Raw genomic sequence first — 24,800 nt, 5'->3', positions numbered from 1 at the left:
GGGGAAAATTAACCCTGTCCTGGCCGAAACCAGGACATTATCCACCCCTTATTCCATACCATCTACGTCATGCCCAGGTCCCCCATTGTCCAGTTGATCACCACCACTTCTCCTGTCTCCAGATATCATTCCCTTAGTCTATGGATCATCACCATAAAGTGTCCGTTGAGTTCATTTAATCCATGACTTCGGGCTCCATCTGTCGTAATGGTCTTCCGTGGCAGGAGAGGTGATGTGTGGTGATGGGCGGTCACTTGCTGCATCCGGAGCTCACGGCTGATGTATCTGGTGCGGCCCATGCCCACAGTCTGCAGGTTGGAGATGTCGATCTCGATGAAGTTGCTGGGTGCCAGTTGTTGAAAACCAGGTCCAGTCCCATCATCGCTGTGCTCTGCTAGGTTTTCATCAAAAAGTCCATCCTTCTTTAATCTGGACGATTCTTACTACGATACTACTGGTATAACATATAACAATTATAACAGTGATAACAGACAGTGACAGGGTTATTTAACAATTAACTTTATACAATTTATTTATTTATAGACTATTCTCACCCAAAATCAAATCCCCATGAGGTACACATCGGACTTCCCCATCCTTCCGCATTACCCACCAGGTACACCCAGGTCCCTGAGCAAAAGCAGTCCTGCGCCCAGGCTTGCCTTTGCCTGAGGCAGGACTAACCCAAACTGTCTTCTCTAACATGATCCGCATGAGCACTACAGGGACTTTAACCCCTTCTACGGGGCGCTGAGGTTTTGACTGGGCAGGACCAGGCCGGTTGGTGGATCCTCTGGTGTTAACCAACCACGTGGCCTTTGCTAAATGAGTATCCCAGTTTTTGAAAGTCCCAACCCCCATTGCTCTCAAAGTGGTTTTTTAGTAGCCCATTGTACAGTTCGATCTTTCCAGAGGCTGGTGCATGGTAGGGGATGTGATACACCCACTCGATACCGTGTTCTTTGGCCCAGGTGTCTATTAGGCTGTTACAAAAGTGAGTCCCGTTGTCCGACTCAATTCTTTCGGGAGTGCCATGTCGACACAGGACTTGTTTTTCCAGGCCCAGGATGGTATTCCGGGCAGTGGCATGGGGCACAGGGTAGGTTTCCAGCCATCCGGTGGTGGCCTCCACCATTGTGAGCACATAGCGCTTGCATTGGCGGGTTTGTGGCAGTGTGATGTAGTCAATCTGCCTAAGCCTCCGCATATTTATATTTTAGCCATCGTCCTCCATACCACTGAGGCTTTACCCACTTGGCTTGCTTGATTGCAGCGCATGTCTCACATTTGTGGATAACCTGTGCGATGGTGTCCACCCCTCGGTCATGAGCCCATCTCTATGTGGCGTCTCTTCCTTGGTGGCCCGAGGTGTCATGGGCCCACCGAGCTATAAACAGTTCACCCTTATGTTGCCAGTCCAGATCCACCTGAGCCACTCCAATTTTGGCAGCCTGATCCACCTGCTGGTTGTTTTGATGTTCCTCAGTGGCCCGACTCTTAGGGACGTGGGCATCCACGTGACAGACTTTTACAGCCAACTGCTCCAGCCGGGCAGCAATATCTTGCCACAATGGGGCAGCCCAGATAGGTTTGCCTCTGCGCTGCCAGTTGTTCTTCTTCCATTGCTGCAGCCACCCCCACAAGGCATTGGCCACCATCCAGGAGTCGGTGTAAAGATACAGCACTGGCCACTTCTCTCGACTGGCAATGTCTAAAGCCAGCTGGATGGCTTTCACCTCTGCAGACTGGCTGGACTCACCTTCTCCCTTGGCAGTTTCCACGACTTGTCGTGTAGGGCTCCATACAGCAGCCTTCCACCTCCGATGCTTCCCCACAATACAGCAGGACCCATCCATGAACAGGGCATACTGTTTCTTATCATCTGGCAGCTGGTTATACAGTGGGGCCTCTTCAGCACCTGTCACCTCCTCCTCTGGCGATGCTCCAAAAATCTTTGCCTTCTGGCCAGTCCATGATTACCTCCAGAATTCCTGGGCGACTGAGGTTTCCCATTCGGGCCCGCTGGGTGACCAGCGCGACCCACTTACTCCATGTAGCATCGGTGGCATGATGCGTAGAGGGGACCCTCTCTTTGAACATCCAGCCCAGGACCGGCAATCGTGGTGCTAGGAGGAGCTGTGCTTCAGTGCCGATCACTTCTGAAGCAGCTCGAACGCCTTCATATGCTGCCAGAATCTCTTTTTCAGTGGGACTATAGTGGGCCTCGGATTCTTTGTATCCCCGGCTCCAAAACCCCAGGGGTCGACCTCGAGTCTCCCCTGGTGCTTTCTGCCAGAGAATCCAGGTGGGGCCATTCTCCCCGGCTGCGGTGTACAGCAAGTTTTTAACATCTTGCCCTGACCGGACTGGACCAAGGGCTACGGCATGAACTATCTCCCATTTAATTTGTTCAAATGCCTGTCGTTGATCAGGGCCCCATTCAAAATCATTCTTCTTCCGGGTCACGTGGTACAGAAGACTCACAATCTGGCTGTAATTTGGGATGTGCATCCTCCAAAAACCCACAACACCCAGGAAGGCCTGTGCTTCCTTTTTGCTGGTTGGTGGAGACATAGCTGCTATTTTGTTGATGACATCCATTGGGATTTGACGGCGCCCATCCTGCCATTTTATTCCCAAAAACTGGATCTCTTGCGCAGGTCCCTTGACTTCACTTAATGGCGAAACCGGCTTTCAGAAGGATCTGAACTATTTTCTCCCCTTTCTCAAAAACTTCCTCCGCTGTGTCACCCCATACAATGATGTCATCAATGTACTGCAGATGTTCTGGGGCTTCACCCTTTTCCAGTGCAGTCTGGATCAGTCCATGGCAAATGGTGGGAGTGTGTTTCCACCCCTGGGGCAGTCGATTCCAGGTGTACTGGATGCCCCTCCAGGTGAAAGCAAACTGTGGCCTGCACTCTGCTGCCAAAGGGATGGAGAAGAATGCATTAGCGATGTCAGTGGTGGCATACCACTTGGCTGCCTTTGACTCCAGCTGATATTGAAGTTCTAGCATGTCTGGCACAGCAGCACTCAGCGGTGGTGTGACTTCATTCAGGCCACGGTAGTCTACTGTCAGTCTCCACTCTCCAGCAGATTTTCTCACTGGCCATATGGGACTAATAAAGGGTGAGTGAGTTTTGCTGATCACTCCTTGACTCTCCAGCTGGCGGATCAGCTGATGAATGAGGATCAGGGAGTCTCGGTTGGCACGATACTGTCACCGGTGCACCGTTGTGGTCACGATTGGCACCTGTTGTTCTTCAACCCTCAGCAACCCCACAACGGAAGGATCCTCCGAGAGACCAGGCAAAATGGACAGCTGTTTAATTTCTTCCGTCTCCACAGCAGCTATGCCAAAAGCCCACCGATACCCCTTTGGGTCCTTGAAATACCCTCTCCTAAGATATATCTATACCAAGGATGCACGGAGCCTCGGGGCCAGTCACAATGGGGTGTTTCTGCCACTCCTGCCCAGTGAGGCTCACTTCAGCCTCCAGTGCAGTCAGCTCTTGGGACCCCCCTGACACTCCCGAAATGCAAATGGACTCTGACCCTTTGAAATCTGATGGCATTAAAGTACACTGTGCACCAGTGTCCACTAGAGCTTTATACTCTTGCGGATCTGACATGCCAGGCCACCGAATCCACACCGTCCAATAAACGCGGTTGTCCCTTTCCTCCACCTGGCTGGAGGCAGGGCCCCTCTAATCCTGGTCGGAGAATTTGCTGCTCACTTGCTGTAAGAATGACTTGGAGGTCCCCTCCAGAGGATCGGAATCAAGATCAAACTGTCTACCTGGTCTGGAGAGCTGGCTGCTGGAAACTGGAGCGGCATTTTTCCTAACAGAATCCCCTTTGGTGATTGTTTTACCTCACAACTCATGCACTCGTGCCTCTAGACTTGAGGTAGGTTTTCCATTCCACTTCCTCATGTCCTCTCCGTGGTCACGCAGGTAAAACCACAGGGTGCCCCGTGGTGTGTAGCCTCTGTATTCTCTCTCCTGAGCAGAGAAACTCTTTCCGATGATAGCTGAGACACTGGCCCGTACAGGTGGGGAGTAGGACATATTCTTTTCTAGTCGCTTGACCAGTTTCTCCACAGCTGAGACAAGGGAGGAAGAGAGACTTTCCTCATATTGCCGGAGTCTGACAGACACCTAATCCACTGTTGGTGCCTCTTTACCTCTCCAGTCTACTACTGCCAGTGAGTTGGCATATGAGGAGGGTGCACTCCGCACAAAATTCCTCCACATAGATGGTGTGCACTGGACTTCATCTGGGTCTGTGAGTAACTGGTCATCATCTGGTTCATGGTAAACCAGCTCCCGCATGGCTAATTCCCTCAGGTACTGAATACCCCTTTCCATATTGGTCCACTTGCCAGGGTAGCATACAAAATCGTCACTGAAGGGGTATCTCTCCCTCACGCCTGACAGAAGTCTCCTCCAGAGGCTGAGGACTTGTTCCTTCTTCCCAATGGCCTTGTCAATGCCCCCATCCCTGGCCAGGGATCCCAGCTGCTTGGCTTCCTTGCCCTCTAACTCCAAGCTGCTGGCCCCGTTATCCCAGCACCGCAGCAGCCAGGTGACAATGTGCTTGCCTGGGTGGCAGCTGAAATCTTTCCGCATGTCTCGCAGCTCGCTCAGGGACAGGGACCGGGTGATGACCTCTGTCTCTATCTCCCGCGATGACCCTGGCTCATTGTCATCCCTCCCGGAGCGATCTGCTCTCTTTGCGTCTTTCTTTAGTTTTACAGGGGCGACTGCTACCGGCACAGGTTGGTCATTGGGCTCAGCCGTGATGCCTGCTGCTGGAGCTGGGGCTGGAGCAACTGCTGTGCCCACTGGGGAAACCGAGGCAGACCCTGCGGCTGTGGCAGCAGCAGCCGTTGTGCAGGTCGGGGGGGCTGTGACTGCCTGCTGGGCTGGAGGGGCTGCAGGGCCAGCTGAGGGGGCAGCGCCAGTTGCAGTGCCTGCCACTTCATTTCCCCCCCCTTCCCCTTTAAGGCACTGAACAGTGTTGAACAGGGCTTGGTAGGCATGGGCCAGACCCCAGCAAATTGTGGTGATCTGTGTCTCTCTGGAGTTCCCAGGGTGGCAGCACACTTTTTGCCGATATTTTACTAGTTTGTCCGGATCCTGTACTTGTTCAGGGGTGAGTTTCAAAAACACCGGGGGTGCCCACTGTCCTAGGTACTTGCCCATGCTGTCCCACACACCCAGCCACTCACAGCTATCCAGCCCCGCGGCAGGTCTCTGCACCATGTTCTTAACTACTTGTTTAACCCTAAACAAGACCCAAAACCCATTCAGGAGTCAGGACAATAGGAGAGTGCTGGCCTGAGCATCCCACAGGTACTTGTAATTCTCAAAAGCCGTTAGGACTAGCTTGAAGGAGAGAGGAGGGGCGAAAGAGTCGGGGAAGGTATCCCTTTCGGTTTTCCCCACAGATTTGGTTTGATTATTAACAAATTCTAAGACATAGGATCCAAGGTACGGAAATGACCGCAGTGCCGCATGCAAATACAAGCCTAATTTCGTGCACATTGACGTTATCATGTCATAAATCGACATCGTACAGTACAGTAAAATCATCATCCTGATCCTTTTCCCCGCGATGATGAACAGCACCATAGGGAACAAGTACAGCAAGTACGGATTCAAAAACCACAGCCATCTGATCAAAGACAGAAACATTTTTACCGGCGACTGTTTAACTAACACAGTAAATACGTACAACAAATTATAACAAAATCTAAGAAAGTTGTTTTAACACCCGCTGCTCAGCCCTGCTGTTATCCCCGCCCCACGCTTGGGCGCCAAATTAATGTTCTGCTTTGGGCTGCGGCCGGCAAGAAAAGTGCCACGTGACCGCCCCTCCCCCCGCTGGGGTGCGGAGGAGAATAGAAAGAAACAGGCAGAAACTGGTGGGTCGGGATAAGGGCAGTTTAACAGAACAGCAAACAAAGGGAACAGGAACAACAACGATATAGATAAGGGGAAAACACGACACAAACCGCATGACCCACAGAGCCGTTCTCCCGGACCGAACCACTGCTGCGCCCTCCTGAACCGCGAGTGAGTTCCCGCTGCGCCCCCCCCCCCACTCCGGAACCCAGCATGACGGCACATGGTATGGAATGCCCTGCTCTGTTTGGCCAGGTGGGGTCAGCCCGCCTGGCTGTGTCCCTTCCTGGATTCCCTTCCTGGATTCTGGGGAAAATTAACCCTGTCCTGGCCGAACCCAGGACACATAGATAGCTGGTTTGCAATAATAGGTCCAAAGGCTGCAAACTGATGTCTTCTAGATCCAACTGTGCCAGCTGAAGACAGTATTATTCATAGCGGCTAGTCATCAAGCTCTACTCATTCCTGTCTTTTTTGTAGTGCTGGCAGACTGATTGGTGTGCATGCTCAGACAAAAGTCAGCCAGATTAACTCAAAGCACCTCTTTAACCTGAGTTATCCTAGATAATTTTGCCTGACACAGATTAGAGGATGCTCACAGTAACAACTCTTCTGTCAGAACTATAGTGCCGTAACTGGTGGGTAGCCAAAGCAGCTAGGCACAGTAACATCTTCACTTGGCACTAGTGGATCTGGAAGAGGACACAGTCTGACTGTAACAAAACAGTAGTTCTGTATCTGTTTTATATCATTTTCACATCTTGATTTGGAGGGTTGAGCCATTCTCCTTATTTGGTCTGTCTGGTATCTTCCGTCTTTACTTCAGTTCAAGAACATTTGTGTGGACCTGGGTTAAAGATCTTTACGGAATCCTGCAGGTCTAGAAAAATTCTACTCAAATGTCCTTCTTGGTCATAAAATATTTTCATTAAGGCTACTAATACATAGGTTCTTTCAGCTGCAGCTATGCTCTCTGCAGACGTTATTGCCCTAATTTGTTGCTTACAACTTTTTAATCAAAGTCACCATCTCCACTGTTTATCTGGTGGTTGAGTTGTTCATAAAAGTGCTCCCTAACTTCTGGTGGTCAAAATGAGCCAGATTACATGGCTCCGTGGCTGCTGTCACCATCACACACAGAATCACACACAGAATAGTAGGGGTTGGAAGGGACCTCTGTGGGTCATCTAGTCCAACCCCCCCGCCGAAGCAGGGTCACCTACAGCAGGCTGCACAGGACCTTGTCCAGGCGGGTCTTGAATATCTCCAGAGAAGGAGACTCCACAACCTCCCTGGGCAGCCTGTTCCAGGGCTCCGTCACCCTCAGAGAGAAGAAGTTCCTCCTCATGTTCAGATGGAACTTCCTGTGCCTCAGTTTGTGCCCATTACCCCTTGTCCTGTCACTGGGCACCACTGAAAAGAGCTTGGCCCCATCCTCCTGACACCCACCCTTCAGATATTTGTAGGCATTTATAAGGTCCCCTCGCAGCCTTCTCTTCTTCAGGCTGAACAAGCCCAGTTCCCTCAACCTCTCCTCGTAGGGGAGATGCTCCAGTCCCCTCACCATCCTTGTAGCCCTCCGCTGGACTCTCTCCAGTAGCTCTTCATCCTTCTTGAACTGGGGAGCCCAGAACTGGACACAGTACTCCAGATGAGGCCTCACTAGGGCAGTGTAGAGGGGAAGGAGAACCTCCCTTGTCCTGCTGGCCACACTCTTCTTGATGCACCCCAGGATCCCATTGGCCTTCTTGACAGCCAGGGCACACTGCTGGCTCATAGTTAACCTGTCGTCCACCAGGACACCCAGGTCCCTCTCCGCAGAGCTGCTCTCCAGCAGGTCCACCCCAAGCCTGTACTGGTGCATGAGGTTGTTCCTCCCCAGGTGCAGGACCCTGCACTTGCCCTTGTTGAACCTCATCAGGTTCCTCTCTGCCCAGCTCTCCAGCCTATCCAGGTCACGCTGAATGGCAGCACAGCCTTCTGGTGTATCTACCACACCTCCCAGTTTGGTGTCGTCAGCAAACTTGCTGAGGGTACATTCTAACTCTTCATCCAGGTCGTTGATGAGGAAGTTAAACAAGACTGGGCCCAGTACTGACCCCTGGGGGACACCACTTGTCACCAGCCTCCAACTAGACTCAGCGCCGCTGATGACAACCCTCTGAGTTCTGCCATTCAGCCAGTTCTCTATCCACTTCACCGACCACTCATCCAGCCCACACTTCCTCAGCTTCCCCAGGAGGATATCATGGGAGACTGTGTCGAAAGCCTTGCTGAAGTCAAGGTAGATAACATCCACAGCTCTCCCTTCGTCTACCCAGCCAGTCATGTCATCGTAGAAAGCTATCAGATTGGTCAGGCATGATTTCCCCTTGGTGAATCCATGCTGACTACTCCTGATAACCTTCTTTTCTTCCACTTGCTTGACGATGGCCTCCAGGATAAGCTGCTCCATCACCTTTCCCGGGATGGAGGTGAGGCTGACCGGCCTGTAGTTCCCTGGGTCCTCCTTCTTGCCCTTTTTGAAGATTGGAGTGACATTGGCCTTTCTCCAGTCCTCGGGCACCTCTCCTGTCCTCCAGGACCTCTCAAAGATGATGGAGAGTGGCTCAGCAATGACATCCGCCAGCTCCCTCAGCACTCGTGGGTGCATTCCATCGGGGCCCATGGATTTGTGGACATCCAGATCGCTTAAGCGATCCCTCACACAGTCCTCCTCGACCAAGGGAAAGTTGTGCTCTTTGTAGGCTTCTTCTCTTACCTCCGGGGCCTGGGATTCCTGAGGGCCAGTCTTAGCACTGAAGACTGAAGCAAAGAAGGCATTCATTAGCTCTGCCTTCTCCGCATCCTCCGTCACCAGGACACCCGCCTCATTCAGCAGCGGCCCCACGTTGTCCCTAGCCTTCCTTTTGCTGCTGATGTAGTTGAAGAAGCCCTTCTTGTTGTCTTTGACATCCCTTGCCAGCTTCAATTCCAGGTGAGCCTTGGCCTTCCTCGTCGCATCCCTGCATGCTCTCACTACGTTTCTGTACTCTTCCCAAGTGGCCTGTCCCTCTTTCCACATGCCATGCACCTTTCTCTTCTGCCTGATCTCCGCTAGAAGCTCCTTGTTTAACCATGCAGGTCTCCTGCCTCCTTTGCTAAATTTCTTTCTCAGGGGGATGCATTGCTCCTGTGCATGGAAGAAGTGTTGTTTAAAAAGCGACCAGCACTCATGGACCCCCCTGCCTTCGAGAGCCCTGGCCCACGGGATTCCTCCCAGTAGCTCCTTGAAGAGGGCAAAGTCAGCCCTCCTGAGGTCCAGGGTTTTGATCCTGCTTATCGCCCTGCTTCCTCCACGCAGGATCCTGAACTCGACCATTTCATGGTCACTGCAGCCGAGTCTACCTCCAACCTTCACGTCCTCCACCAGTCCCTCCTTGTTTGTTAACACGAGGTCCAGCAGCGCGCCTTTCCTTGTTGGTTCCTCCACCACTTGCATCAGAAAGTTATCATCGATGCTCTGTAGGAACCTCCTGGATTGCGCCTGCCTAGCTGTATGGTCTTCCCAGCTGATGTCAGGGTGGTTGAAGTCCCCCATGAGAACCAGAGCCTGTGACTGTGAGGCTGCTTGCAGCTGCCTGTAGAAGGCTTCATCAACCTCCTCCTCCTGGTCAGGTGGCCTGTAGTATACACCCACTGTAATGTCACCCGTGTGAGCCTGTCCCTTAATTCTAACCCACAAGCTTTCAACTCCTTCTTCACTTGCCCCCAGGCCAAGCTCAATGCATTCCAGTTGCTCCCTCACATATAGAGCAACTCCCCCACCTCTCCTTGTTGACCTGTCTTTCCTAAAGAGTCTGTAGCCATCTATGACAGCATGCCAGTCACACATGTGACATCTTTGTCACACATGTGACATCTTTGGCTTTTTTGACAACGGAATGGCCTACACAGCACCAGGCTTGCTGGCATCAGACAGGATTCACCTTTCTCAAAGGGGAAAGAGGGTCTTTGCTCAGGAGCTTGCAGGGACTCATTGGCAGGGCTTTAAACTAGGTGTGAAGGGGGAACATATCAGGCTTGCCGGTGACAAACTATGGGGTGATACACAATGGTTGGAGGGACAAGGTGCTAGTACAGGCCCTCAGGCAGTTGCCCAGAGGTGTGCTGGGAACACTGCAGAACAGTCAAAGTCTTGCAGAGATGAGCTGGGAGCTCCTGAGGTAGTAGGAGCCAACAAGGAAGCTTCTGTGAAACACCCCAAGGGAAAAAAGGGGTGTTCCTCTATGAAGGTGACATGGCCAACAGCCCAGACGAAGTGCCTCTACACAAACACATGCAGAATGAGAAACAAACAGGAAGAGCTGGAAGGTACCGTGCAGCAAGAAAGCTATGACCTGATTGCCCTTACTGAAACTTGGCGGGACGAAACCCATGACTGGAATGTGGCTATTGATGGCTACAGGCTGTTCAGAAGGGACAGGTGAGGAAGGAGGGGTGGAGGTGCTGCACTCTGCATCAAGAAATGGATAGAGTGTGAAGAGCTGTCCCTGAAGAATAGTTACGAGCAGGTCGAAAGCTTACGGGTAAGAATCAGAGACAGCGGCAACAAAGGGAACCTTGTTGTGGCTGTCTACTACAGGCCGCCTGATCAAGGGGAGCCTACTGACAAAGCCTTCTTCCTCCAGCTCCAGGAGGCTTCACGCTCACAGGCTCTGGTCCTGCTGGGGGACTTCAACCACCCCGACATTCGCTGGAAAAATAGCACGGTGAGCTGTAGGCAATCCAGGAGATTCCCAGAATGCATTGAGAATAACTTCTAAAGCCAGGTAATAGACAGCCCTACCTGAGGGGATGCAATATTGGACCTGATGGTCACCAATGCAAGTGAGCTCATCGGTGACATCAAGACTGGAGGCAGTCTGGGCTGCAGTGATCATGCACTGGTGGAGTTCACAGTCCTGAGGGATATGGGAAAGGCAAGGAGTATAGTCAGGATCGTAAACTGTAGGAAAGCCAACTTCCAGCTCTTCAAGGAGTTAGTCAATAGAATCCCCTGGGAAACAGTCCTCAGGGACAGGGGGGCAGAACAGAGCTGGCAGGTCTTTAAGGATGCTTTCCATTGAGTGCAGGAGCTCTCAGTCCCCAGGCAAGGAAGGGAAGAGACCGGCATGGCTGAGTCGAGAACTGCTGGTCAAACAAAAGGGCGAGAGGGAACTGCACAGGCAGTGGAAGCAGGGACAGGCATCTTGGGAAGAGTATAGGGATGCTGCCCAGTTGTGTAGGGATGAGGTCAGGAAGGCCAAGACACGGCTGGAGTTGGACTTGGGAAGGGAGGCAAAGAATAACAAGAAGGGCTTCTACAGTTACGTCAGCCAGAAAAGGAAGGTCAAAGAAAGCATACCCCCCCACCCCCACCCATTGAGCAAGAATGGTGACCTCGTATCAATAGATGAGGAGAAGGCTGAGGTACTCAACAACTTTTTTGGCTCAGTCTTCACTGCAAACCTCTCTCCTCGCCCCTCCAGAGTCAATGGACAGCAAAATGGGTACCAGGGGGGTAAAGACCCTCCCACTGTAAGGGAACACCGGGGACGGGACCACCTGAGGAACCTGAACATACATAAGTCTGTGGGACCTGACGAGATGCATCCCAGAGTCCTGAGGGAATTGGCTGATGTCATTTCCAAGCCACTCTCCATCATATCTGAAAAGTCAAGGCAGTCAGACAAAGGGGAACATTGTGCCCATTTTTAAAAAAGGTAGAAAGGGGGACCCTGGGAACTACCGACCTGTCAGCCTCACCTCTGTGACTAGGAAAATCATGGAGCAGATCCTCCTAAAAGCCATGCTAAGGCATATGGAGGACAGGGAGGTGATTAGAAGCAGCCAGCATGGCTTCACCAAGGGCAAGTCCTGCCTGACCAACCTACTGGCTTTCTATGATGGAGTGACTAGATCAGTGGACAAGGGAAGAGCTATGGATGTGATCCATCTGGACTTCTGTATAGCCTTTGACATGGTCCCCCACAACATTCTTCTCTCTAAATTGGAGAGACGTGGATTTGATGGGTGGACTGTTCAGTGGATGAGGAATTGGTTGGATGGTCACAGTCAGAGGGTAGTGGTCAATGGCTTGATGTCCAAATGGAGACCAGTGACCAGTGGTGGTGTCCCTCAGGGGTCCGTACTGGGACCAGTGCTGTTTAATATTTTCATCAATGACATAGACAGAGAGATTGAGTGCACCCTCAGCAAGTGTGCAGATGACACCAAGCTGAGAGGTGAAGTCGACACGCCTGAGGGACGGGATTCCATTCAGAGGGACCTGGACTAGCTGGAGAAGTGGGCCTGTGTGAACCTCATGAGGTTCAACAAGGCCAAGTGCAGGGTCCTGCACATGGGTTGGGGCAATCCCAAGCACAAATACAGGCTGGGGGATGAAGGGATTGAGAGCAGCCCTGCCGAGAAGGACTTGGGGGTACTGGTGGATGAAAAGCTGGACATGAGCCAACAATGTGCTCTCACAGCCCAGAAAGCCAACCATATCCTGGGCTGCATCAAGAGAAGAGTTGCCAGCAGGTCAAAGGAGGTGATTCTGCCCCTCTACTCTGCTCTGGTGAGACTCCACCTGGAGTCCTGCATACAGCTCTGGAGCCCTCTGGAGGACAGGAAAGACATGGAGCTGTTGGAGTGGGTCCAGAGGAGGGCCACAAAGATGATCCAAGGACTGAAACACCTCTCCTATGAGGACAGGCTGAGAGAGTTGGGGTTGTTCAGTGGAGACCTTAGAGCAGCCTTCCGGTACCTGAAGGGGGCCTAAAGGAAAGATGGGGAAAATATTTTCAACAGGGCCTGTTGCGATAGGACAAGGAGTAATGGCTTTAAACTAAGGGAGGGTAGATTTAGACTAGATATAAGGCAGAAATTTTTTACCATGAGGGTGGTAAAACACTGGAAGAGGTTTCCCAGAGAGGTAGTGGAGACCCCATCCCTAGAAACATTCAAGGCCAGGTTGGATGGGGCTCTGAGCAACCTGGTCTAGTTGAAGATGTCCCTGCTCACTGCAGGGGCGTTGAGCTAGATGACCTCTAAAGGTCCCTTCCAACCCAATGTATTCTATGATTCTATGATTAGCCAAGACTTATTTTTTAAATATTTAATATAATTCAATTGCTTTTGACTAGAATGTATTAGGGAGAATGTGAGAAGCTCACCAGCAGAGGGGACTTGGAATAAGTAGCCAGGTACTGATTGTAGGTAGCAGCCTGTTCAGCTGGCATAATTGCAGCTTGAAAAAGCCTGAACCAAACCGTTTGGAGCTTTTCAAGGACTTAAGCATTTACAATGATATACCACTTTTTGCTCTAAGTTATTTAGTTTGAAACAGTCTAGAGTCATAAAATATAAAACTGAAGTAACTTTTCTGGTTTTGGAGGACTTAAGTCACACTATGTATATCTTTGAACTGGAAAAAATTGTTTACTGTCATTGTTTATATTGGCATAAGTATATGACAATCATATAGGCATTAAAGCATTTCTACTGGTAACAGTTTATATCGGTTGGGAAACAAACATATAAATGCTATGCATGGTGTAAGCATTTCTACACCAGCACATTAAGGGTTTCCCATTTACTGTCTGTGCAGCAAGGCAGCAGTCTGATTCTCGCAATTCAATTTTGCTTCGCTCCTTGAAAACAGAGCTAGAGAGATGCTTATGACTGATAAGGAGGAGAAACAGTAGTGTGAACTTCAAATTTTACATTTAAATCTCTCTAGCACTCAACAAAAATTCTAGATCAATAGTGGATGAAGAACAATTTTTAAAGAATATTTTTGGAATTTTTTACTACAAAGAGTTTGACTAACTTAATTGTATTAGATTAATTCATTCCTCCCAAACAGTGCGATCAATTAGGTTGGGAGGATAAGGTGTCCTGGGTTTGGCCAGGACAGGGTTAATTTTCACCAGAATCCAGGAAGGGGCACAGCCGGGGGGGGGGCTGACTCCACCTGGCCAAACAGAGCAGGGCATTCCATATCATGTGCTGTCATGCTGGGTTCCGGAGGGGGGGAGCTGGGCAGCGGGAACTCACTCGCGGCTCGGGAGTTCGCGGTGGCAGTCGTGGAGGGCGACTCTCTGTGTTGTGCGGTTTGTGTTGTGTTTTCTCCTTATCTGTATCGTTGTTGTTCCTGTTCCTTTGTTTGCTGTTCTGTTAAACTGCCCTTATCCCGACCCACCAGTTTCTGCCTGTTTCTTTCTATTCTCCTCTGCACCCCAGCGGGGGGAGGGGCGGCCGCATGGCGCTTTTGTTGCCGGCCGCAGCCAAACTATAACAATAAGGAAACACCTGTTCAGTCCTTGAGCTCCATTACAAATCTTAGCCTTTAGTTATAACATACACTGCCTGAGGGACAAACATAACTTTTCTGAAATAAGCAAGTTACTTAAGTAAGTTTTAATTTCAACCATTAATTAAAATAACTTATTCCTGAATTTGAGACTTTGTACAGCTGCAGTTCAGAGGTAACTGTATAAAATAAATAAAATTTATTTTTAAATGGGATTAGAAGAACAGGTCCTGGCACATTCTATATTCAACTCACAGAAAGACAGAGTAATATAGTATAAGTACAGATCCTGTCAATAAAAAGAGATAGCTATCCATGGAAGGTACCTGTGGTCCTAAAGGAACCATTCCTCTTGGAGGAGCCATTCTCTGCATTGGCCCACCCATGTTTGGGTGCCCTGAAAAGAAAATTATGCAACGTGAACAACTATGCATTATACAAGCACTTTCTAAAACAACTTTAAGAAATAATCCCTTAGCATAACAAAGAGCTAACAAAGTTGCAGTAAGCTTTGAAACATAAAGACACAAGTTTCAGATCATAGTGCTTTTTAACATGCCAAATAATTATTTCACACTTCACCTTGCTGCCGTGTTGGGTCCATCCCACTAGGCAATAATGGCTGACTTCCTGGGACACCTCCAAGTGCCTGCAGACATAGAAACAGTATTAAAAGTAGATAATAGATGAAAATTTCTGTTAAACATATAATACAGGTATTTTGTTTTTAATTCTCAGATATTTCTTCTGAATCAAGAGAAATCTGGAAGAGTTAAGTTTCCTAAATGCCTAAGACCCTGATTATGGATTTGCACAAACAAAAACTTGGGCTTCCATGGAATTATGTATAAATAATCTCCAAAATATACTATTACCTAACTTACTTTTTTCCCTGGTTTTACCTTTAATTTACCTTGCCTATTTTTTAACCTCAGAACATTAACTATTTCTTGGTTATCTGGTAATTTACCCTAAGCTTCAATTGTTACACTTTTCCTTTTTAACAATTATTTTAACATCTTCCTTTATATAGCCAGAATGTGAAGACTGAGATCTTCTCTGTGAATGAGTCATAAATAAGCCAATATCACAGCATTCAAAGGGTAAATTAGGGCTTTGATGTGAATGATATTTTAGCTTCCACTCTGCCTTACTCTTGAAGGACATCAATGGTAAATTAAGCTTATTATCCATCTGCAGGAGAGTAGTAAAAGAGTGACAAAACTTGCTCCTAAATCTTAACTTAAAGGACGAAGACATATTGTGTTGTCACCTCACCTCTGGTCTAAATCAAACACATTATTTTTAAATCCCCAGATTTTTATCTGTCCTTTCAGTTTTGTTAAATTCAAGGTTTAAGGCTAAATTCTAGTCTCTTACCTATAGTTTAATCAACTAGAAAAATGGTGTTACAAATGGATTTTTGTAGCTGAATGATGAAGTGCTAATTAACACTTCAGAACAACAACACATTTTCAGTAAAAATGTATCTGAAGTAAATAAATCTGGTATTATCATAGAATCACAGAATGGTAGGGGTTGGAAGAGACCTCTGGGGGTCATCTAGTCCAACCCCTCTGCCAAAGGAGGGTCACCTACAGCAGGTTGCAGAAGACCTCGTCCAGGTGGGTCTTGAATATCTCCAGAGAAGGAGACTCCACAACCTCCCTGGGCAGCCTGTTCCAGTGCTCCGTCACCCTCTGAGGGAAGAAGTTCTTCCTCATGTTCAGGTGGAACTTCCTGTGCTTCATTTTGTGCCCATTGCCCCTTGTCCTGTCGCTGGGCACCACTGAAAAGAGTCTGGCCCCATCCTCTTGACACCCACCCTTAAGATATTTATAAGCATTTATTAGGTCCCCTCTCAGCCTTCTCTTCTTCAGGCTGAACAAGCCCAGCTGCCTCAGCCTCTCCTTGTAGTAGAGATGCTCCAGTCCCCTCATCATCTTTGTAGCCTTCTGCTGGACTCTCTCCAGTAGCTCCTCATCTTTCTTGAAATGGGGAGCCCAGAACTGGACAGAGTACTCCAGATGGGGCCTCACTAGGGCAGTGCAGAGGGGGAGGAGAACCTCCCTCGACGTGCTGGTCACACTGTTCTTAATGCACTCCAGAATCCCATTGGCCTTCTTGGCAACAAGGGCACACTGCTGGCTCATGGTTAACCTGTCGTCCACCAGGACACCCAGGTCCCTCTCCACAGAGCTGCATTCATGCAGGTCAGCCCCGAGCCTGTACTGGTGCATTGGGTTATTCCTCCCCAGGTGCAGGCCCCTGGACTTGCCCTTGTGGGACTTCAGCAGATTCCTCTGCGCCCAACTCTCCAGCCTGTCCAGGTCTTGCTGAATGGCAGCACAGCCTTCCGGTGTATCAGCCACTCAGTTGATGACAACCCTCTGAGCTCTGCCATTCAGCCAGTTCTCAATCCACCTCACAGTCCACTTGTCTAGCCCACACTTCCTGAGAGCTTCCCTAGGAGGATGTGATGGGAGACTGTGTCGAAAGCCTTGCTGAAGTCGAGGTAGACAACATCCACTGCTCTCTCCTCATCTACCCAGCCACTCATGCCATCATAGAAAGCTCTCAGATTGGTCAAGCATGAGTTCCCCTTGGTGAATCCATGCTGGCTACTCCTGATCACCTCCTTTTCCTCCACTTGCTTAATGATGACATCCAGAATGAGTTGCTCTATCACCTTTCCTGGGATGGAGGTGAGGCGGACCAGCCTGTAGTTCCCTGGGTCCTCCTTCTTGCCCTTTTTGAAGATTGGAGTGACATTGTCTTTTCTCCAGTCCTCGGGTACCTCTCCTGTCCTCCAGGACCTTTCAAAGATGACACCAAGCTGAGAGGTGAGGTTGACATGCCTGAGGGACAGGATGCCATTCAGAGGGACCTGGACAAACTGGAGAAGTGTGGTGAATGACTTCACGGACCCCAATCGTGTGCTCGATCAGAATCATTTTATTGCTCAAGTGAATACCTTATATACTAATACAATAGTTACTAGAGCCAATCGGCTTTGGATTCGTGGCTTTGCGAATGCCAGTCCACGGTTGCTGTTTTCCAGGATCTTTTGCAGCTGGATGTGTGAAAACAGCTTGTCTCCTGAGAACAGAGAAGGGAGGCACAGGATGTGCTGATCTTTCTGGGTCGTGAGACAGTGCTGTTCTGTCTCAAGTTATATGGTTTCCCACAGAGAAGTGGGCTTGTGTGAACCTCATGAGGTTCAACAAGGCCAAGTGCAGGATCCTACATCTGGGTGGGGGCAACCCCCCGTGTCAATACAGGCGGGGGATGAAGGGATTGAGAGAAGCCCTGCCGAGAAGGACTTGGAGGTACTGGTGGATGAAAAGCTGGACATGAGCCAACAATGTGCTCTTGCAGCCCAGAAGGCCAACTGTATCCTGGGCTGCATCAAGAGAACAATGGCCAGCATGTCGACGGAAGGGATTCTGCCCCTCTACTCCGCTCTGGTGAGACCCCACCTGGAGTCCTGCGTACAGTTCTGGAGTGCCCAGCACAGGAAAAACATGGACCTGTTGGAGTGGGTCCAGAGGAGGGCCACAAGGATGATCAAGGGCTGGAACACCTCTCCTATGAGGAAAGTCTGAGAGAGTTGAGGTTGTTCAGCCTGGAGAACAGAAGACTGTGGGGAGACCTTATTGCATCCTTCCAGTACCTGAAGGGGGCTTATAAGATGGGGACAATATTTTTAGCACTGTACAAGACAACTATATTCTCCCTCTGTAGACAGGCTTAATGCACAATAGGTTTTGAGGTGTAGACACTAATTAAGCATAGGAAAGTGAGCTGAGAGTGGTGTGTCTTATCATACACCATATCAAAATAACCATTTAATGGTCAGACAAAATGGGGTAGAGAGAAACTAAGTGAGTTTTGTATGTCAGAGAAATTGGTAGCCAACGAGAGAGCATTCCCTGTTCTCAATAGTGCACCATGCCCCTGGAACACAAATGTGCATCAGTGATAAATTCTTACCCGATTGGGTATTCTTAAAGGTGGCCTTGGACCTCCAGGGTATCGAGGGAACATGAAAGGCTATGGAAAAAAAAGTAGTGCTGAATAATTAAAGTTAGCTTGTGAATACTGTGTTGAGTCATTGGGTGTATGGCTTGTGTCATGCTCAAACCTCGGGAATCCAGCTTACATGCTTCCACTGAACATCCAGTACATTATTCTGCAATGTTTAGCTATAACTAAATAAATTTAAAGATTCTTAGTGTATCTATCTACTAAGTTACATTATTTAAAAATATAACATTTTTCTACAGCTATTGTGAAGGCAGATATAAACAACTTAATGCATCAACTATGAAGAATAAGAAATCATTTAGATCATATAATCACACATCTAGTTTTTTGACTGGATAAGGGGGAATACAAAAGAAAAATGTTCTTGGAAGACTCAAGAGGTAAATAACAGCATAATAATTAGCAAATACTTTCCCTTCACTTTTTTATAATAATACATTATATAAAAATACAAAACAAGATTTGACATGCAAGGGCACAGATTTCAAGTTTATGTCATAAATATCTAGAACTTTGCTGGTGATAAATCTAGAACTTTTGGTGGTGGTGAACTATATTAACTCAGTATTGTACTCCTTCCATCTCTCCATACATAAGTCCATGCTCATTACAACTCTTTTTCTCTCAAAACCAAATATTCACTCAATTCTCATATCATGCTGCACTCTGTGAGATTGTAGTGGCTCTTTGCTACTACTATACTACTTTGTAGCCTAGAAAAAAAGTTCAGTCCCTTAAACTAGGTCCAGAAATAAATGATAAACGAATGGTAGCATCAGCAAATAGCTTTAACATCTCTACTTGTTCCATCTTGAAGTGCGACAGCAATCTAGAAATCTAAAAAGCAGGGAGATTAGTGGCAAGTTTGAGATCTACAGGAAGAAGGCACAAACATATGACTAAACATATGAAGAGGATTGCTTTGGCAAGCAAACATATCCATAATTCCAGAAGAAAATGAAGACTAAATATACACTTTGACTGTGAATACAGGGACAAAAAAAGACTGTTTCCTTTAAGAGCTTGAGAGGAAAAAAAACCTTTCCATGAGATTTCCTCTCAAATCTTCTAGTTATACACTAGCATCTTCCCTCCTGTGCCTAAATTGCTAGGCACTAGGAAAGCAAAAATGACATAAAAATTTATATTGTGAAACAGAAGCTCACTTTCATTCATGAAACTGCCTAGCAGTCATAAGAGAAATAAGAGATATAAAAAAAAGCAGTCTCATAGAACTTCTCAAGAGAAATCTCTTACGACAAATGAGCTATTGCAGAAATCCAGTCTTTATGATCTCTAACCAGAAATAATCTTTTCTGCTATAGCTAAGGAACACAAACAGGCCACTAAAACTCTACGGTCATCATCACTGCTTCATGAATGAATGGCATAATTGGGCTCTGTCAGCTGTACTGTGTTGTAAACTAAAATGTCAGTTATCATCATTATTAGTAATACATGCAAAAATATTAGTAATAACTAGCAACATAATTATTTTACTAATAATTAGCAGTATCTTTAACATGATCTGCAGAAAAAAATTAACTGAACCTTTCACATGTCAGAATCAGATGAAAGTTGTAATAATAATCTTCTACATTGTTGGGGTCGATGTAGTTTGAGAGTTAGCATGACTAGGCTGCTTAAGCAAAACAGTTAGCATAACTGAATAGGCCGCTGGAAAGGACAGCTAAGAATAAACATGATGTGGGTTAGCAAAAACAAGATGTGTTCAAGGACGTGGAGGCAGTCTGTTGATACTGGCGTTAGTGCATAGTTACCTGTGGGGGGATGGCAAGGCTCAACCGAATTGCTTGTTGTAGAAAATCCATTTTAAGCTTAGCACACGGTGTCCTTGACAGAACAAGGAATTTAACAAATCAACTCTGCGGTTAGCAAGAATGTGAAAAACAAGATGCAGCTGGAGAGGAATGAGGGAGTATGGGCGGAGTTGACATTTAGCTGGCTAGCCAATAATGAGCTCTAACTTTGCAATATGTAGTAGCTAATTAATCACTCTATAAATTGTGTAACCAAACTGTAATAAACGAAGCTTGCTTATCACTCACATTGAGTTGGCTGCATTCTTCCGCCGTCTCTCCAGGACAGCAACCCTCGGGGCAGGACTTAGCCGATCACCCCGGCATTTGGCGCCCGAACAGGGACCTGGAGCAGCGGCAAGGAGCGGGGCACTGGGAGCAGCGACCAGGGGGCAGAAGCGACCGAACACTGCGCTGTGGTGTGTCGACTTAGGAGCCTGACTACGTGATTTTGCGTACGCTCGCCACCGCAAGGGCTACAGGTTAAGGGCTGCAAGGATATCGCTTCGGCAGGTATATGTTTTTAATTGTTGTTAAAGGATAAAGGCTTATTGTTAAAGGTATGGATAAGGAAGTAGCCCTAGAGTTTATTACAGTGCTTTTTAGAAAAGCGGGGAGTAGAGCTTGGTTGTATTAAACAGCTAGCGGGACTAGTGGCAACCGGTAAGCTCAAGGGGTTTTTTAAGACTCCAGATTCGTTATTTGAGGAGAAGGAGTGGAGGGATTTTGGAGACGTGTTATGGGATATGGTGATTGATGATGACAAGATAGGTAAAAAGTTAATGAAGCCGTGGCGGGAGGTTATCAATTGCATTAAGAGGTATAAAGTTGAGAAAAACCTTGCGGCCGTTGTTACTCAGAAGTTGGAAAAGGTAGAGCCGTCAGCCCCCCCCGCCGGAGGCGGGATGTTCCTTGTTTTCTAGTGGAACCACGGCACCCCCTGGAGACAATGCCTTGTTATTTAGCACGAGTAAGGTCCCGGAGCCTCCGTGCTGGGAAAAAGTGAAGGTGACGATGGAGGGGTCTAGTAACAATCAAGAGGCTGAGGAAGAAAAGGAGTTAGGGATAGGGCGGAAGGTGGAGCAGCAAGGGATGGAGCAAGGAAAGGGGGAGCAAGGGAATAAAGAAACGGGAAAGGATAGTGGGACCTGTAGGAGACCGATGGGTATTAATTGGAGGAAGGTGGCAGACGAAGCGTCTGAGGCAGGGGAATTTCTCCCCTTGGCCTTTCCGGTAGCGTTTGAAGAAGATGCGCATGGGGATTATCATGGTAATCATGCTCCGTTAGGCTGGAAATTGTTGTCACAGTTACGGAACACGGTGAATGAATCAGGTTTGCACGGCGAGCCATCTAAGCAGATGTTGAATTATATATGGGGGGGTGCTGTGCTTTGTCCTGAGGATATTAAGGTTATTATGCGAATGATTATGACTCAGTCGCAGTTATTGTTGTGGCAGGCCCATTGGCAGCGATATTGTGAAGCGTCCGCTCAAACGCCGCGGGAGCAGGGCGATCCGCTGCGAGGCGTAACAGTAGAACAACTGATGGGGGCAGGTCCTTTTGTCACAATCAGGGCACAACTGCAGATGGGGCCACAACGGTGCTTGGAGGCTATGCGTACGGCTAGGGCTGCTCTTGAACACGTTAAAACCACACAGCCCTCGCCGTCCTATATGGGCATTAAGCAAGGAAGGGAGGAAACTTTTGCTCGCTTTATTGATCGCCTCACTAGTGCCATAGAACAGTCAGATGTACCGGAATGGATGAGGGCAGCTTTGTTGAGGCAGTGTGTTATTCAGAATTCGAATACTCAGACTAGAAACATCATAAGTTCTTTACCCGCTGATGCCACAGTAGAACTAATGTTGGATAGAATGAGTAGGGTACCGGTAGGACCACAAGCTATGTTGGTCGAGGCTATGAAACAGTTAGGAAGCGATATCCTTCAAGCCCAACAACAGGCCTTCACAGCCCAACAGCAAATCCAACAGCAAGTGTTTGCCGCTCTGCAACCCCTTCGAGTTAATGCTGCGGAGGCACGACCGAAGCCGCCACGAAACTTTAAGTGCTACCGATGTGGACGAGAAGGACATATGAGACGTAATTGTCAAGCCACCAGGGTGTGGTGTGAGAACTGCCGTACGAACAATCACAATACTGAGATATGTCTCAAGTCGGGAAACGGACGGATGAGCGCGTCGAGCCGTCGCGCCCCGACACAAGTAGCAGCTCCAGCAGTGCAGCAAGTGACTGCCAACTTATAAACGCCCACAGCGACATCAGCAGCCAGTTACAACCAGCTGCAGCCGGCAGCCTCGGAATGGATGTGGCAACGGCAGTAGCTGTCACCCTATTGGATCAAAGACCCCAACGAGTACCAAGCAATGTAAAGGGACCAGTGATTATTAATAAACAAGCATGTGAATCGTTATTACTCGGCCGCTCGTCAACAAGCCTAAAAGGTTTGACGGTCATCCCAAGACTCATTGACGCCGATTTTACCGGGACTATTAGCATCATTGTCCAGACATCGTTTCCGCCAATACATATTCCAACAGGCAGCAAAATTGCCCAATTGGTACCGCTGCCGCACCTGACTGCGGGTATTTCCCCGAAAATCACCACCCCCCGGGAGGACCGAGGATTTGGCTCAACGGGAGCAGGAGTATTTTTGACCATGTCTATGAACCGTCGACCGACTACGATGGCTACGCTAGAGGCCCGGGGTCAACAGATCCACCTCTCGCTGCTGTTGGATACAGGTGCTGACTTAACTATTGTAGAAGAAGGGGTCTGGCCTAGAACATGGCCTACGAAACCAATGGAGCGAGGAGTTGAAGGAGTGGGAGGATACACTCCGGTACAACGGAGCGTGGACCGTATTTTGATAGTCATAGACAACAGACATGCGACCGTGCCAGTCACTATCATGCCCCTCCCGACTGGAGTGAATGGTCTAATTGGAAGAGATGTTCTTGACCAATTGGGGGTGGTGCTAACCACCGAGAAGGTTTTTCAGTAACGGTCACTGCAACCTGGGCTTTCCCGATCCCATTGCAGTGGATAACGAACGAACCAGTGTGGGTCGAGCAGTGGCCGTTAAAGCAGGAAAGCCTCGCCGCCGCTCATCAAATAGTGCAAGAACAACTAGACCAAAAACATCTGCGTTTATCGACAAGCCCTTGGAATACCCCAATTTTTGTGATCAAGAAAAAATCTGGAAAATTTAGGCTAGTACATGACTTAAGGGCAGTTAACACTCAAATGCAATCGATGGGAGCGCTGCAGCCAGGACTACCTAACCCCGCTATGTTACCAGAGCATTGGAGACTGTTGATAGTGGACTTAAAAGATTGCTTTTTTACTATTGCATTACACGAGCAAGATATGCAACGCTTCGCGTTTACTTTGCCCTCTGTTAACAAAGAGGCGCCAGCCCAGCGTTTTGAATGGACAGTATTACCACAAGGAATGAAAAATAGTCCCACGCTGTGCCAGTTGTATGTGGACAATGCACTACAACCCTTAAGGAAATTATGGCCACAAATGTTCATTTACCATTATATGGATGATATCCTACTTGCGCAAGAATCGGAGTTCAGTCCAGAACAAGTTCGGATATTACATACAAAGCTGAGAGAGAATGGTTTAGTAATAGCCATGGAAAAAATTCAAACGAAAGCGCCATGGCTATACCTAGGCTGGAAGATTTCTGACTCTCAGATCCACCCACAAAAACTGCAACTCAACACGTCAATCAAGACACTGCATGACGCCCAAAGGCTGATGGGAGACATCCAATGGATCCGTCCTGTCGTCGGAATATCCAAAGCACAATTGGACAGCCTTCGACCGTTACTACGTGGGACAGACCCAACCACACCGGTGCAACTTACGTCGGAACAGCAGCGTATCCTCTCTCAAATTGCTGACCAGATTGCCTCACGTTTTGTCCACCGCCGTGACCCCGACCTCCCTATTGACCTTTGTGTATTTTTAACAAATTCTCATCTATTAGGAGCCCTATCGCAATTTAAAAAGAAAAAGGGGGAAGTGTGGGGGGATGGCAAGGCTCGACCGAATTGCTTGTTGTAGAAAATCCATTTTAAGCTTAGCACACGGTGTCCTTGACAGAACAAGGAATTTAACAAATCAACTCTGCGGTTAGCAAGAATGTGAAAAACAAGATGCAGCTGGAGAGGAATGAGGGAGTATGGGCGGAGTTGACATTTAGCTGGCTAGCCAATAATGAGCTCTAACTTTGCAATATGTAGTAGCTAATTAATCACTCTATAAATTGTGTAACCAAACTGTAATAAACGAAGCTTGCTTATCACTCACATTGAGTTGGCTGCATTCTTCCGCCGTCTCTCCAGGACAGCAACCCTCGGGGCAGGACTTAGCCGATCGCCCCGGCAGTTACCAATCATAAGGGAATATGGGGTGCATGAACAGCGCGTGATTTATGTCTGTAGCCTATCCGAATAAGCATGATCGCGTGTGCAGATATGAAAAATGTATATAACCACGCAAGCAGACCAATAAAGGGGAATCGGCTGTGCATTGTATCAATGTGTGGGAGTCATTCCTGTCCCTGCATGGATGCTGAAACTCGGCACTACATAAACACATGTTCCAAAACGATACTAGAAAGAAATTTAAAATACAGAGGGTTTACAAAT

The 24,800-nt window shown here is 48.3% G+C and overlaps 1 protein-coding gene across 8 annotated transcripts in view; it reads right to left on the bottom strand.

The window, feature by feature from the left end:
* The window catches only part of LOC142365612 (single-stranded DNA-binding protein 2-like), a 270,478-nt gene that overhangs the window by 54,604 nt on the left and 191,074 nt on the right, over nt 1-24,800 (bottom strand). For 6 of the 8 annotated variants that reach the window (XM_075446555.1, XM_075446549.1, XM_075446550.1 and 3 more), the window contains 3 exons: nt 18,244-18,303; nt 14,833-14,899; nt 14,577-14,647 (listed from right to left, as the gene is read on the bottom strand). In XM_075446555.1, the coding sequence (XP_075302670.1) occupies nt 14,577-14,647; nt 14,833-14,899; nt 18,244-18,303 (198 nt within the window). The remainder of the gene's footprint in view (nt 1-14,576; nt 14,648-14,832; nt 14,900-18,243; nt 18,304-24,800) is intronic. The other 2 variants (XM_075446551.1, XM_075446552.1) reach the window with 1 other exon arrangement.

Source organism: Opisthocomus hoazin, chromosome W, assembly GCF_030867145.1.
Source record: "Opisthocomus hoazin isolate bOpiHoa1 chromosome W, bOpiHoa1.hap1, whole genome shotgun sequence".
Lineage (NCBI taxonomy): Eukaryota > Metazoa > Chordata > Aves > Opisthocomiformes > Opisthocomidae > Opisthocomus > Opisthocomus hoazin.
This window is presented reverse-complemented; position numbering and strand designations above follow the sequence as displayed.